We start from the raw sequence: 13,505 nt of genomic DNA, 5'->3' as shown, positions 1-13,505 counted from the left end.
GTTACGTGACAGCCTGGTGTGCTGTCTACGAGGCACACAGCGGTCTGCCCATCACACACCGCCAGTTCACATAACACAGTTCAGATAGTTGTGGCGTTTTGTATAGGGACCCCTAGTGTCACTACATCGACACACAGTCGAGTGAGTGACAGATAGGGAACGTCATGGTTACTTTCGTAACCTCCGTTCCCTGATGGAGGGAACGAGACGCTGTGTTCCTCTTGCCACAACACTGAACTACCTGCTGAAATGGCCGGGACCTGGTCTCAGCTCCTCAGCACAAAACCCAAATGAGTTGTTGCATACCAGCTCCTTTTATACCCATATGTCCGGGGGAGTGGCATGCACATTCCACTCGCCAATTCTCTTTGGCCTTTTTTCAAAAAAGCAGAGGTGTTTGGGGCTCCCAAGAGTGACCCCTAGTGTCACTACATCGACACAACGTCTCGTTCCCTCCATCAGGGAACGGAGGTTACGAAAGTAACCATGACGTTTTGTGTGTTGGTCTTAAATGAGGAAGTCCTTGCTGTGATGGGTCATTAATGAACGATTCGTTTATTTTGAACGAATCTTTTAAGACTCGGTAATAAAGAGTAGTCTCAGAAAGTGATTAGTTCATTTTGTCTTGGCCACACAGTGTTCTGTTTACCTTATCTCACCCTCTCATGGCTCTCCCAGATGTTCTTCTGCTTGTTTACCCAACTAGACTCACCAGACTCTGGCTCCTGCTTGGTTCTTCCTTGAGGAGCCATACCCTTCTGCCAGCCCAGCTCTCCTCCTGACCTCCCTCTTACTCGCTTTGCGTTCCAGGCTACCAGGCCTTTTCTCTTGTCCATCGCCGTGAATTCCTCCCTTGACCCATTTATTCTCAGTCTATTGAATATGTGTACATTACGAAAGTGCGGTTTTGAGACTTGAACTTAAACGCTAAGCTACTTCAGTGCAATGACCTGATTGTAGTGAAAGATAGAGGCAAACTCTGCCATTACAGAGTGGACAGATTGGAGTTTTTCCTGAAGAGAGCCTATTTTAATAGGGTATTCAGAATGGAACTTCAATCTGTCAAGACATTCCATTCAGGTTTTATATGGGAGAAAATGTTATTACTAATGATATCACACACTGCTTTGTCCCATTAGTCTAAAGCAGAGAAGTTGCTGTAGACTGCTGTGAGACGCTGCCCTTTTAATTCAACAGGCCATAAATAAATTTAGACTGGGATAAATATAGTTCAGAAAAGCTCTCAGAGATTACAGTTGTTCATCTCCAACAAAGGCAGTTGCTTGGTGGCTGCTCCTCGCTGTCCTGTACTGTTCTTCTTTTGGGGACACACACTTAAGGTAGGTAAGAAACCCAGTTTTTAATAGATCTGATTTTATAAAGAGTTTCTTTTTCATCAAAGAAAGGATAGTTTGTGTTTATGCCAAGTTGGTTTGCGAAGTCATTAACATTTACATACATTTAGCTGACGCTTATATCCAAAGTGACTTACAGTGCATTCAAACAAAACATTTAATCAGTGTATGTTCCCTGGGAATCGAACCAATGACCTTAGTGTTGATAGCACCACATTTACTGATATAGCAGGTAAGCAGCAGTCTCATAAGGGAGGCATCGCTGTTAAACTTAGAATATTATCATATGTTTAACCGCAATGTGTTTTATTATATTAGTGTAGTTACATTATACTATGATATCAGTATTTTAGATCCTCAACCCAAACCCTGCCCCTTAACCTAGCCACTTATAAACAATATAAAACATGCATGTTACAAAGAGATACATTTACAATCAGGGTAACTGTAATTACTTTAAACTACATAATATAGGTATTTTTGAACACCCAACCCCACCCCTACACCTAAACCTAACCAAATGTCAACAATATAGAAGATGTAACAAGCAGATAAAAGTACAGTTACAATAATAAATAAAAAAGTATTCCAAATCATACAATAACTTTCTGTGAGGAACTGAGTGAAATTTAAGGTTTTAATCACTGAAAATCACCCCCCTACATGAAGGCAGTCACAAGTCATTAAAAATTATACATCCAAACTTTAGCATGTGGTCACAAGACGCAAGAGCCAGTGGCATTTTACATCACTGACATCAAACCTGTATTGTAATGGCAACATTAACCTGATCAACCTGAAGCTTTTGAATACATAGGTATTTTTCAATATTACTCCAAGAGTCTTCCGCATCTGCTATGTTAGGTTGTTTGTTAAAGACATGTTCTATTGAGAACACATGGCAAAAAGAAATAGCATCCTTTTCTTTCACACATTTATTGTCACATGAGCTGGACAGTGCTGGGCAACAAAAATGTGTCATTTGATATAAAGTGAACTATTCAAAAGTATATTAAAGTACCATTAACTAAAATAAAACATAAGTATAAACTTGTAAGGTATGCATATTTATACATAATGTTATACTGTATAAATGTAGACTTTAATACACATGTATTGTCACGCTGTGGAAATATCTGGGCAGCAGAAATGTTTTCCTTTTAATGGTCTTTACAAACAAACTTGTTGACTGCAAAGCGTAATAAGCTTCTCCTCCAAATGTACCACCGACGAGCGTTTTCCAGAAGGTATGCTTTTTCTGCAGAAAAAAAACAAACACTTTTTTTATACATGAACTGCACTCATTGGTGACTGCTTTGGTGACATGTACCTGCCCCAACCACAGCCAGTGATAATTTTAAGCAAGCCAGATGTGCTTTTTCAGTTCTTCAAGCCATTAACTCAGCAGGGAGTCCCGAAGGTCAAGTGATTAGCATCTCCCGCTGAGAAACGCTAATGTGCGCTCCCTCTGCCTCTGCCTAGACGGTGATTATATTTATGAAGCTAACACCTGAAAATCAATGGAAAAATTGGCTAGTGAGAATTTGGCTTACCAGCCGCATCGCAATACTGATGCTAGAGGATGCTTTTGGTGTCAAAATATTGTAGTGATGTGCAGGGCACTTGCTCAAGCATCAGTATCTGACGCCTTGGGAGTGAGAACCTGTAGAACCTGTTGGGGTTATGTTATAGTGTTGTGATCACCAAAAAGTTGAACAATTTAAATACCATATGTGGTGCAGTGTTGCATCTCAATTCACTACATGCTGTTATCAAAGTTCAAGTATTTACATAAATACTTTGTATTAGTATTGTGCAGTATTATAACAGTATCAAAGTATAACAAGATAAAATCTTCTTTCAGTTCTTTGATATTTCAATTAAAACTAGAATGAAGCTACTGTGGAAGTTCTTTCTGGGAATCCTTCTCATTGGACGGCCTGGTCAAAGTCAAGATGAAGACTCTCTAGAGGAGAAACTGGAGGAGCCAGCAGAGGATGAAGGGGCTGAAGATGGAGGAGATGTTGTGACGGAGGCAGCAGAAGAGGTGGTGGAAGAGCCTGAGGGTCCATGGGCAGATGTCAGTCAACCTGATGATAGACAGCCATGTGCCATGTGGATGGGAGGTGTTCCTGGCACACCTGGGCACAGTGGACAACCTGGGAGAGATGGCAGAGATGGGCATGATGGTCCAAGGGGCGAGAAAGGAGATAAAGGTTAGAGTAAGATATCATTACACAGTTTGGAGCTTGGAACTTGGAGAACGTTTTGGCTACAACATACAGTGGCCCCAAAAAGTATTTGGACATTTAAAGGGATAGTTCACCCAAAAATGAAAATGCTCTCATAAAATTCTGTCATATACAAGCAATACACAAAAAGTGTTTGAACAGTTTATGATTCTGGCTGTCAGACATTTGTGGAACATGAAATTAATACATTTTAAGTGTGGCTTAAAGGGATAGTTCACCCATAAATGAAAACTCACCCTTATACCATGCCATACATTTCAAGCTACAAAAAGCACATTAAGGGAGCATAAAGTTATCCATACTACTAGTATGTTACAGTAGTTAAATCCATGTGTTCTGAAGCAATTCAGTTGGTTTTAGGTGAGAACAAACCAAACTGTAACTAATTTTCACTGTATATCTTGCTGTTGCAATTTCTAGGCGCAATCATGATTCAAGCTTGATTTCACTTTCTAGTGCTTGATGCATGCGCAGAGCCTTAGATGGCACTATAGGAAGTGTAATCAAGCTTGAAATCCTGATCGCCAAAGAGACTGCTAATGTCAAGATTTATAGTCGCAAAAAGAATTATATGTTGGTCTATAGTCACCCAAAACCAATTGGATCCATTCAGAAGACACTGGTGAAACCACTGGAGTCTTATGGATTACTCTTATGCTGCATTTATTTGCTTTTTGGAGCTTCGATGGTCTGGCCACTACTCAATTACATTGAATTGACCTACATGACAGCGATATTCTTCTGAAAATCTTTTTTTGTGTGTTTGTGTGTTCTGCAGAAAAAAAAAAAAAGAAAGTCATACACATCTAGGATCGAATGAGGGTGTGAAAATTATGAGAATTTTCCTTTTTAAATGATCTATCCCTTTCATGGCGCATTCAAGTCACATCAGAATTATCATACTTATGGGATGAGTGTAAATGAACACCACAGTCCATAAAAATTGGAACACTGAAGGAGAGAGTTGAGTCATATTAGTGACCAGAACAGTGACTTGTGGGGGTGGGCTCTTTTCATTTGGGCCAATAAGCAACCACCCAGCAACTACCCAGAACACCCTGGCAACTGCATAGTAATGTGATAAAAACAGAGTTAAAACAACTTAACAACAGCATAGCAACAACCTGACAACCACCTAGAACACTCTGGCAACTGCAGAGCAATGTGCTAAAGACACAGAAAACAACATAGCAACAGCACAGTAACAACCTGGTAACCACATACTGTAGCAATGCACTAAAACACACAGCAGATCACCTTGACAACTGCATAGCATGCCCTAGCAACCATCCAGAAAACCCTAGTAAGCACATATTGTAGCATAAATGTGCTCCAATGCAAATATAACACTTTAGCAACCACAAGAAAACTAGTTTTGCTTAGGCAAAGATCATTCACATCTTCATAAAATATAAAAAATAAATATTATTGGACATTTTCATGAATGCTGGTACAGTAATTATTCATACACATCGCACCTTGTTTAAATGTAAAATGTGAATGCATGTGATTGACTTTTATATGAACAGGTCTCCTGGAAAGGCGGGAGACTGATCGCACATAACTTCATTATTTCACAGCTTTCATAATGTTTAAGCCTAAACTTATCAAATTAATTAGTCAAAAAACTAATTTAAACTTACATGAGCAGTTTCTTGTCTTCCCCAGTAGTGATTCAGATTCATGATTCGCAAAACGAATCATTCAGATCACTTTTTTATCTTTTTGTTCAGTTAAAAAAAATGATTCTTTCAACGAATCACACATCACTATCGCCGATCTGCACGCATTTTTGCACATAGCCTATAGCTGTTATTTTTGTGCAGTGTTATGTCACAGAAGTAACGAAAGGGTCTGGAGAAATGTATTGGAGTAAAAGTATACATTTTCTCTTCAAAATGTAGTGAAGTGAAAGTAAAAGTCCAAAGAAATATTTATACTCAAGTAAAGTACAAATATGAAAAAACTGTACTTAAGTACAGTAATGAAGTATTTGTACTTCATTACTATATACCTCTGGATAAGTGTGGGTGAGAAACAGATCAATATTTATCCTTTTTGCATGTGAGTTTCTCCTGTTTGATGTCAGAAAATATGTACGCACCGCTGCATCAAAATAGTGCTTTAAACTTTTATTTAGTGATTGTTTAAAATATTTGTAACATAAAAAAATAAATATATTGTTATGTTAAAAACACTATTTGAACAGCTGGTTCATTATGACAAACACTTCAGTCCCTAATTTGCTGGTAAACATCAGCACGAATGCAGATCGCACCAGTCTGATTGTATGCCTCTGAGCCCAGCCTAGTGTAATCACCCCAGTTTGATTGTATGTGCTGGTTTAGTTCTTTTTTACTATAAATTCTCATCCCTACACAGTAGGTGGCGATATGTACAAATACAAAAGAATAATGTGAAAGTGGAGATTTATAGTAAAAAAAAAAAAAATTGTCACCCACACTTATATCGCTTCAGAAGATATGGATTTAACCACTGGAGTCTTATGGATTACTTTTATGCTGCCTAAATCTGCTTTTTGGAGCTTCAAAGTTCTAGCCACCATTCACTTGCATTGTATGGACCAACAGAGCTGAGATATTCTTCTATAAAACTTTATTTGTATTCAGCAGAAGAAAGAAAGTTATACACATCTGGGATGGTATAAGGGTGAGTAAATGATGAGAGAGTTTTCATTTATGGGTGAACTATCCCTTTAAGCCACACTTAAAATGTATTAATTTCATGTTCCACAAATGTCTGACAGCCAGAACCATAAAGTGTTCAAATACTTTTTGTGTATTGTGTGTATGTATTGTTTTGTTATTTAAAACCTAACAAACTTATTTGCTTGAAAAGTGTGCTTATGCTATCTTTCTTTCAAATAAATGACATTTGGTTTGATATTTTGTTATCAAATGCAATCAAAATCAAACAGTTCAGTAAAGTGACTGTTCACATACGACTGCTGCAATACACATTTCTAACCTTCTCTGTTTTTGTAGGTGAACCAGGTATGAAAGGAGATCCAGGTGAGAAGGGGGACGTCGGCCCTGCTGGACCAAGAGGCTTTCCTGGAAACCCTGGTCTGAAAGGAGCCCATGGTGAAAGTGCCTTTTCTTACCACTCAGCCTTTAGCGTAGGTCTCAGTGAATTCGTTTCAGCCTCCAATGTGCCAATTCGCTTCAACAAGTTCTTCTACAATGACCAGCACCACTACGACAATGTTTCCGGAAAGTTCAATTGTGTTCTGCCAGGGGTGTACTTCTTCACTTACCATTTGACAGTGTACACTAAAGATGCAAAGGTCAGTCTATACAAGAATGACAAGGCCATCATGTTCACCTATGACCAGTATCAGGAGAACAACGTGGATCAGGCATCAGGTTCTGTTATCCTGAGACTGCAGGCAGGAGATGAGGTGTGGCTGCAGGTTTATGGAGACAAGGAGTTTGGTGGAATCTATGCAGATAACAGTAATGACTCTACCTTCTCTGGTTTCCTCCTGTATCCTGACATTCCTGTCCCTGCACAGAGACGTTAACTATAAACTAAATGTATCCATTTGGCTATTTTTGGCAGGAATAGATATGGTTCAGTCCTGTACCAGGCTATTGTATAGTTATGAGATTCAGCACATTCTTTGTATGAAATTGGCAGGAGATATTGAAATCCATTTGTATTTTATGTTTACAAAATATGACACATAAAGAGTGTTAGAGTCAAATTAGTTTTATGCTTTATATTTCTGCTTTTTTTTTTCAATAGTCTGTTGTGTGTTAACAGTGTCTTTGCTTTTCCATTATAACTAGAAAATAAACCTGATGTTGTTGATGAGTTGCAGTCCTGAATTTACAAGGGTTTATAGTCTGAGACCTTTGATACTCTTTGTAAAATCAAACTATTGTTACCAGACAAAATGTTTTGAAAGGTTTATAGAAAATGGCGCCAGTGCAGGCTAAAAACGTTCTTGATTGTAATCTAGGACTGAACACACAGCTGCATCTTGTACACTGTAACACTACTTAGTGGAAAGGAGGAGGCGAGAAGCAGATTTTCCTGGTTCAGGTAGGAGTTTTAATCATGCACTCTGACGCTTACAGTTCCACACTCGTCGGTTTTACAGGCAAACATTTACTCAAATACTTCCAGTTCAATACACTAGTAATACAACAGAATGCAGCGTCGTGGCCTTTCTTGCGCCAGTCTCTCTCTCCGGAGAGATGCTTGACCACGCCCCCGCTGCCACACATCCCCACCGCGCGACTCAGGCCGGGGCGGCATCCGGCCTGCCTACCACTCCCCCCTATTCCTGGAGAGGAAGTCGGCGACAGCCATCTGCACCCCCGGTCCGTGGACCACCTTGAACTTAAACGGCTGAAGAGCCAGATACCAACGGGTGATCCGCACGTTGGTATCTTTCATGTGGTGGAGCCACTGGAGCGGGGTGTGATCGGAACAGAGGGTGAAGGCCCACCCCAACAGGTAGTATCGGAGTGTGAGGACAGCCCACTTGATGGTGAGACACTCCTTTTCCATGGTGCTGTACTTAGTTTCCCTCAACGAGAGCTTATGGCTAATGTACAGCACTGGGTGCTCCTCCCCCTCCACCACCTGCGAGAGTACGGCCCCCAGCCCCCTGTCTGAAGCATCTGTCTGTAAAACAAAAGGGAGAGAGAAGTCAGGTAAATGTAAAAGCGGCCCCCCGCAAAGTGCGGCTTTATTTTGCATGAACGCCCGCTGACACTGCTCCGTCCACTTGACCAGGTCTGGAGCTCCCTTTTTAGTGAGATCAGTCAGCGGGCTGGTGACGTCTGAATAATTAGGCACGAACCTTCTAAAATAGCCAGCCAGCCCCAGGAACTGTCTCACCCCCTTTTTGGTCTTGGGCCTCGGGCAGGTCACAATCGCTACTGTCTTGTCAATTTGGGGACGCACCTGCCCGTGGCCCAAGTGGAACCCCAGATACCGTACCTCCACCCGCCCAATCGCGGACTTCTTTGGGTTTGCTGTGAGTCCCGCTCGGTGCAGCAATCTCAGAACCGCCCTCAGATGCTGCATGTGCCGTTGCCAATCATTGCTGTAAATGATGATGTCATCTAAATAGGCAGTGGCGTAAGCTGAATGTGGTCTGAGGATTCGGTCCATGAGATGCTGAAATGTAGCCGGGGCTCCAAACAAACCGAATGGAAGTGTCACAAACTGGTGTAATCCAAACGGTGTGGAGAAGGCGGTTTTTTCACGGGAAATTGGTGTCAAGGGGATCTGCCAATAACCCTTTGTCAAATCCAATGTCGAATAAAATCGAGCAGTGCCCAGCCAATCGAGCAACTCATCAACGCGAGGCATTGGATACGCATCAAATTTAGACACCGCGTTGACTTTCCTATAATCCACACAGAACCGTACAGACCAGTCGCTCTTAGGCACTAGAACAACTGGGCTGGACCAATCGCTGTGGGATTCTTCTATTACCCCCATATCGAGCATTGCATCCAATTCTTCCCGAACGATTTTCTTCTTGTGTTCGGGTAATCGGTAGGGGCGGCTACGTACCACGACCCTCAGCTTGGTCTTGATGTGGTGGTGAATGAGATTTGTACATCCCGGTAGAGGGGAAAACACATCCGCAAACTCCTGTTGCAACCTGGCAACCTCCGCGAGTTGACTCGGTGCGAGGTGGTCTCCGCAAGTGACCAGGGTGAACTGTTTATGTTTTGAACTCACCTCCGGTCCAAGCTCCGCCTTCTCAGGAACTACCATAGCCAACATCACAGGGATCACCTCCCTCCACAATTTCAGGAGATTGAGATGGTATATTTGACATGCGCCCCCTCTATCGGTTCGTTTAACCTCATAATCGAGATCTCCCACTCGTCGTGTGACCTCAAAGGGTCCTTGCCACTTGGCGAGTAATTTAGAGCTCGATGTGGGAAGCAATACAAGCACTTTATCTCCCGGTGCAAATTCCCTTAGCTGAGTTCCCCTGTCATACAGTCGGCGCTGTCGTTCTTGGGCTTGGAGTAAATTCTCCTGTGTTAGTTGTCCCAAAGTGTGGAGTTTTGCTCTAAGATCAAGAACGTATTTAATTTCATTCATACTATTTGAAGGTTCCTCCTCCGAGGCTTCTCGTAATACATCAAGCACACCGCGTGGGCATCGCCCATACAGCAGTTCGAATGGGGAGAAGCCAGTGGAGGCTTGCAGGACCTCTCGTACTGCAAATAACAGGGGGTTGAGCCATTTATCCCAATTTCTAGCATCGTTGTGCACAAACTTACGAATCATGTTTTTGAGGGTTTTATTAAATCGTTCCACCAGGCCATCCGTTTGAGGATGGTACACGCTGGTGCGAACTGATTTAATACTCAACAATGCCTCCGCAACACTGCGTGCTGAGATGTTGCGAAGAGGCACTGCTTCCGGATATCACGTTGCATAGTCCACTAGGACTAATGCAAAGTGATGTCCGTGTGCTGACCATTCTAATGGCCCGACGAGATCCATTCCAATTCTCTCAAAAGGGACCTCGACCAACGGAAGAGGGCGCCATGGCACTTTTGCTGTGGCCAGTGGATTAACCAGCTGGCATTCGTGGCATGCCGCACACCACCTGCAGACATCGCCGCCAATGCCCGGTCAATAGAAGCGGGCTATTAGACGGTTCAGTGTTCTCCTTTCTCCTAAGTGACCCGCCATGGGATTATAATGAGCTGCCTGGAATACCATTTCCCGACGGCTTCGTGGTATCAAAAGTTGAGTTGTATCTTCTTTAGTCTGAGCGTCCTGTGTCACTCTATACAACCGCTCATTTATAATCACAAAATAGGGGTATGAAAGGGCGATGTCAGGCTGGAGTTTTTGACCATCGATGACTCTCACTTGGTCGAAGGCGTGTTTGAGGGTCTCGTCTCACGACTGCTCCAAAGGGAAATCCCCCTCAGGGAATTCCCTGAGAAGGGGAGGAGCTGCAGCCTCTCCCCCTCTCTCGTCATTATGACGTGGAGCTGTCGAGGATGGCCCCGGCTCCGCCTCCCCTGCCAGAGCATCGCACATTGCACATCTCCCTAATTCCATACAGGACCCATCCGCACAAATTCCCTTTAATAAAACTCTAAAGTCAGGCCAATCAGTCCCCAGAATCAGCGGACTCTATGCTTTTTCCCCCAGAATTTAATCGTCAGGGTCACCACCAGATACTTGTGAATATCCCCGTGCACACATTTCACCCTCACCATTTTAGTTGTGCCCAAAGCTTCGGGTTGAACCAAGTGTTGGTGGATAGTGGTTTGATTACACCCAGTGTCCACCAACGCTTGGTGAGTACCCCCCTTGACACTTACCAGTATCCGGTACGCTCCAGCCCGGTCGGGGGCAGCCTGCGGGAGGTCAGAGACCGGCACCACCGTCCCCAGCTCTATCAGAGGGCACTGATTCCGGAAGTGCTCCGGGTCTCCGCACCACCAGGAGGCTGGCCCAGGCGCTACGCCTGCACTTGCATCAGCGGGCCTCCGCTCCCTGAGGGGGAGAGCGGTGGGGCATCGGGGTAGGGGAAGGTGTCGCCTCCCACTCCCGGGGAACTGGTCTCAGTGTCTGAAGTCATCCTTGTCTGCTTGGAGCAGGAACGGGCCCTGGGGAGAGAGCAGAATGAGAGGAGAGAGGGGAGGGGAATGAGAGAGGGGGAGGGGAGAGAGAGTAAGAGGGCTCTTCCGCCCTCGGGATCGCCACCATGTGGTCCTCCGCAAGCCGGACGGCTTCCTCCAGCGATGCCGGGCGGTGGCACTGGACCCACTCCGCTGTCCCTTTCGGCAGTCGATGTATTAATGGTCGATGATCCCGTCGACGCCGCGGTCCCCCGCTAGCAACCATCTTCGGCAGGCGTCGTGGAGCCATTGGGCGAAGGCAAACGGGCGGTCGGAGCTCTCCAGCTTCAGGCTCCAGAAGAGTTGACGACTTTCTTCCGGACTCAGACCAACCCGTTGAAGGATGGCTTTCTTTAAGTCTCAGTAAGCCAGGAGGCTCGTCGCTGGCAGTTGTTGAGCCGCAAGCTGGGCTTCCCCGGACAGTAGTGGAATGAGTCGGGCCGCTCACTGGCCGAGTGGCCAGCCCCAGATCTCGGCGGTGCGTTCGAACAGGTCCAGGAACGCCTCAGGGTCGTCAGCCATCCCCATCTTCTGTAACGCAGGCGGGGGTAACGGCGTGTGGGTGTCCAGGGTCGCAGCTGGGGATGCCTCCTGGCTGAGGAGGCTCCAGATCACCTGTTGGTCTTCTGCTTGAGCATGCATGAGCTCCACAAACCGGCGGTCTTGATCTTGTCGGAGCTCAAGCAGGGTTTGCTGGTGTTTCTGATGTAAGCCAGCAAGGGCTTGGAGGATCTCAGCCAACTGGGAGGACTCTACGGGGCGACTTCCATCCATCTTCAAACCTTTTCCCGGGTTTTGGCACCAGTGTAACACTACTTAGTGGAAAGGAGGATGCGAGAAGCAGATTTTCCTGGTTCAGGTAGGAGTTTTAATCATGCACTCTGACGCTTACAGTTCCACACTCGTCGGTTTTACAGGCAAACATTTACTCAAATACTTCCAGTTCAATACACTAGTAATACAACAGAATGCAGCGTCGTGGCCTTTCTTGCGCCAGTCTCTCTCTCCGGAGAGATGCTTGACCACACCCCCGCTGCCACATACACTGATTTCAGTGGATATATTTGTTAAAATACTAGTATCTTATTTCTATTGATTTTTTGTTTGTTTTGTTTTTAGTTTATAGATTCTCTTAACCTTGTGCGATCCCGCATACATAAGAGTGGACGTTGTATTTTGGCTTCGCTATACGCAACAAATTATTTAAATTCATTTAAACTGACTAATCTCTGTGCTGTCAGTAAAGGATTAAACTTTCAATGCATGTGTAGCTGAGTGGAGGACGGAGTAGAGTAAAATGACAAATCGAGGTTTTAAGTTAGAAAAGAGTTCAACTACGCCACCCTGGGAATTTCACCCAGGGAAATGTTAATGAAAAAAACAGATTTAGCCAAACAGGTCACACAGGTTTGTTCTACATACAGGGCAGGAGACTTGGGTCCAATTATAAAAATAGAGATCTTTATTTAGTACAAAAAATAAAATGGATAAAATCAGTGTTCAAACCAATACACAGGGTTGGGGAGTAATGGAATACATGTAACGGGAATCCGTATTTAAAATACAAAATATAAGTAACTGTATTCCACCTCAGTTACAATTTAAATCATTGGTACTTAGAATACAGTTACATTCAAAAAGTATTTTGATTACTGAAGAGATTACTTTGCATTTTATTGTCATTTGTTTCATTTAATATTTATTCCTTTCAGATGGAAAACATTTATACATATAAATGATGTGATCCAAAGTGCATTTGAACAGCAGTGAAACACTTTCTTATGATCTGTTACATTCATATGAGCAGACAGAGAAGTAAGTTCGAAGTAAGTTTGGAGCAGAAGAAATATAAATAAATCTTGTGTGAATTGTCAGCTTTACGCTAAGCTAAAATGCTATTTCTAGCTATTTTACATGCACGTTACCAGGCACGATCACGTTTTTTTATCAAGAAAATTCACGTTGGATCATAATTTCTTTTTTTCTAGTAAGACCTTTGATATTAGGGCAAAAATCTTATTCTTGATAATAATTTTTGTATTGTTTACCTGTAAAAACATCTAAAAATCCTTAAAACAAGATCAATTTGATTTATCTTGTTTTAGAAACAACACCGCATAAGATATTTAGTTTTTTCAGAGAATGTATTTTTAACATGTGTGTTTTGTCTGACTGTACTGGCAGAGTTTTTATAGCCAAAACAAGTGAAAAAAAAATCTACCACTGCTGAAGAAGTAATCCAAAGTATTTAGAAT

The 13,505-nt window shown here is 43.2% G+C and overlaps 1 protein-coding gene across 1 annotated transcript; it reads left to right on the top strand.

Annotated features, from left to right (window-relative positions):
• The first annotated feature begins 1,260 nt into the window (after nt 1-1,260).
• adipoqb (adiponectin, C1Q and collagen domain containing, b) lies at nt 1,261-7,444 on the top strand. The gene is made up of 3 exons (XM_051699700.1): nt 1,261-1,340; nt 3,220-3,571; nt 6,613-7,444. Exons 2-3 carry the CDS (start codon nt 3,247-3,249, stop codon nt 7,149-7,151), a joined length of 864 nt encoding a protein of 287 aa, XP_051555660.1. The 5' UTR covers nt 1,261-1,340; nt 3,220-3,246; the 3' UTR covers nt 7,152-7,444.
• The last annotated feature ends 6,061 nt before the right edge of the window (nt 7,445-13,505 follow it).

The sequence above is a fragment of the Myxocyprinus asiaticus genome, chromosome 6 (genome assembly GCF_019703515.2).
Source record: "Myxocyprinus asiaticus isolate MX2 ecotype Aquarium Trade chromosome 6, UBuf_Myxa_2, whole genome shotgun sequence".
NCBI lineage: Eukaryota > Metazoa > Chordata > Actinopteri > Cypriniformes > Catostomidae > Myxocyprinus > Myxocyprinus asiaticus.
The sequence above is the reverse complement of the archived record's forward strand: the minus strand, read 5'-3'. Positions and strand labels throughout refer to the sequence as shown.

Bases quoted from the DNA above. Each gene is read 5' to 3' on its own strand.
- adipoqb (XM_051699700.1), top strand. From the start codon at position 3,247: ATGAAGCTACTGTGGAAGTTCTTTCTGGGAATCCTTCTCATTGGACGG. The intron at 3,572-6,612 runs GTTAGAGTAAGA...CTGTTTTTGTAG, and splicing joins GGGCGAGAAAGGAGATAAAG to GTGAACCAGGTATGAAAGGA.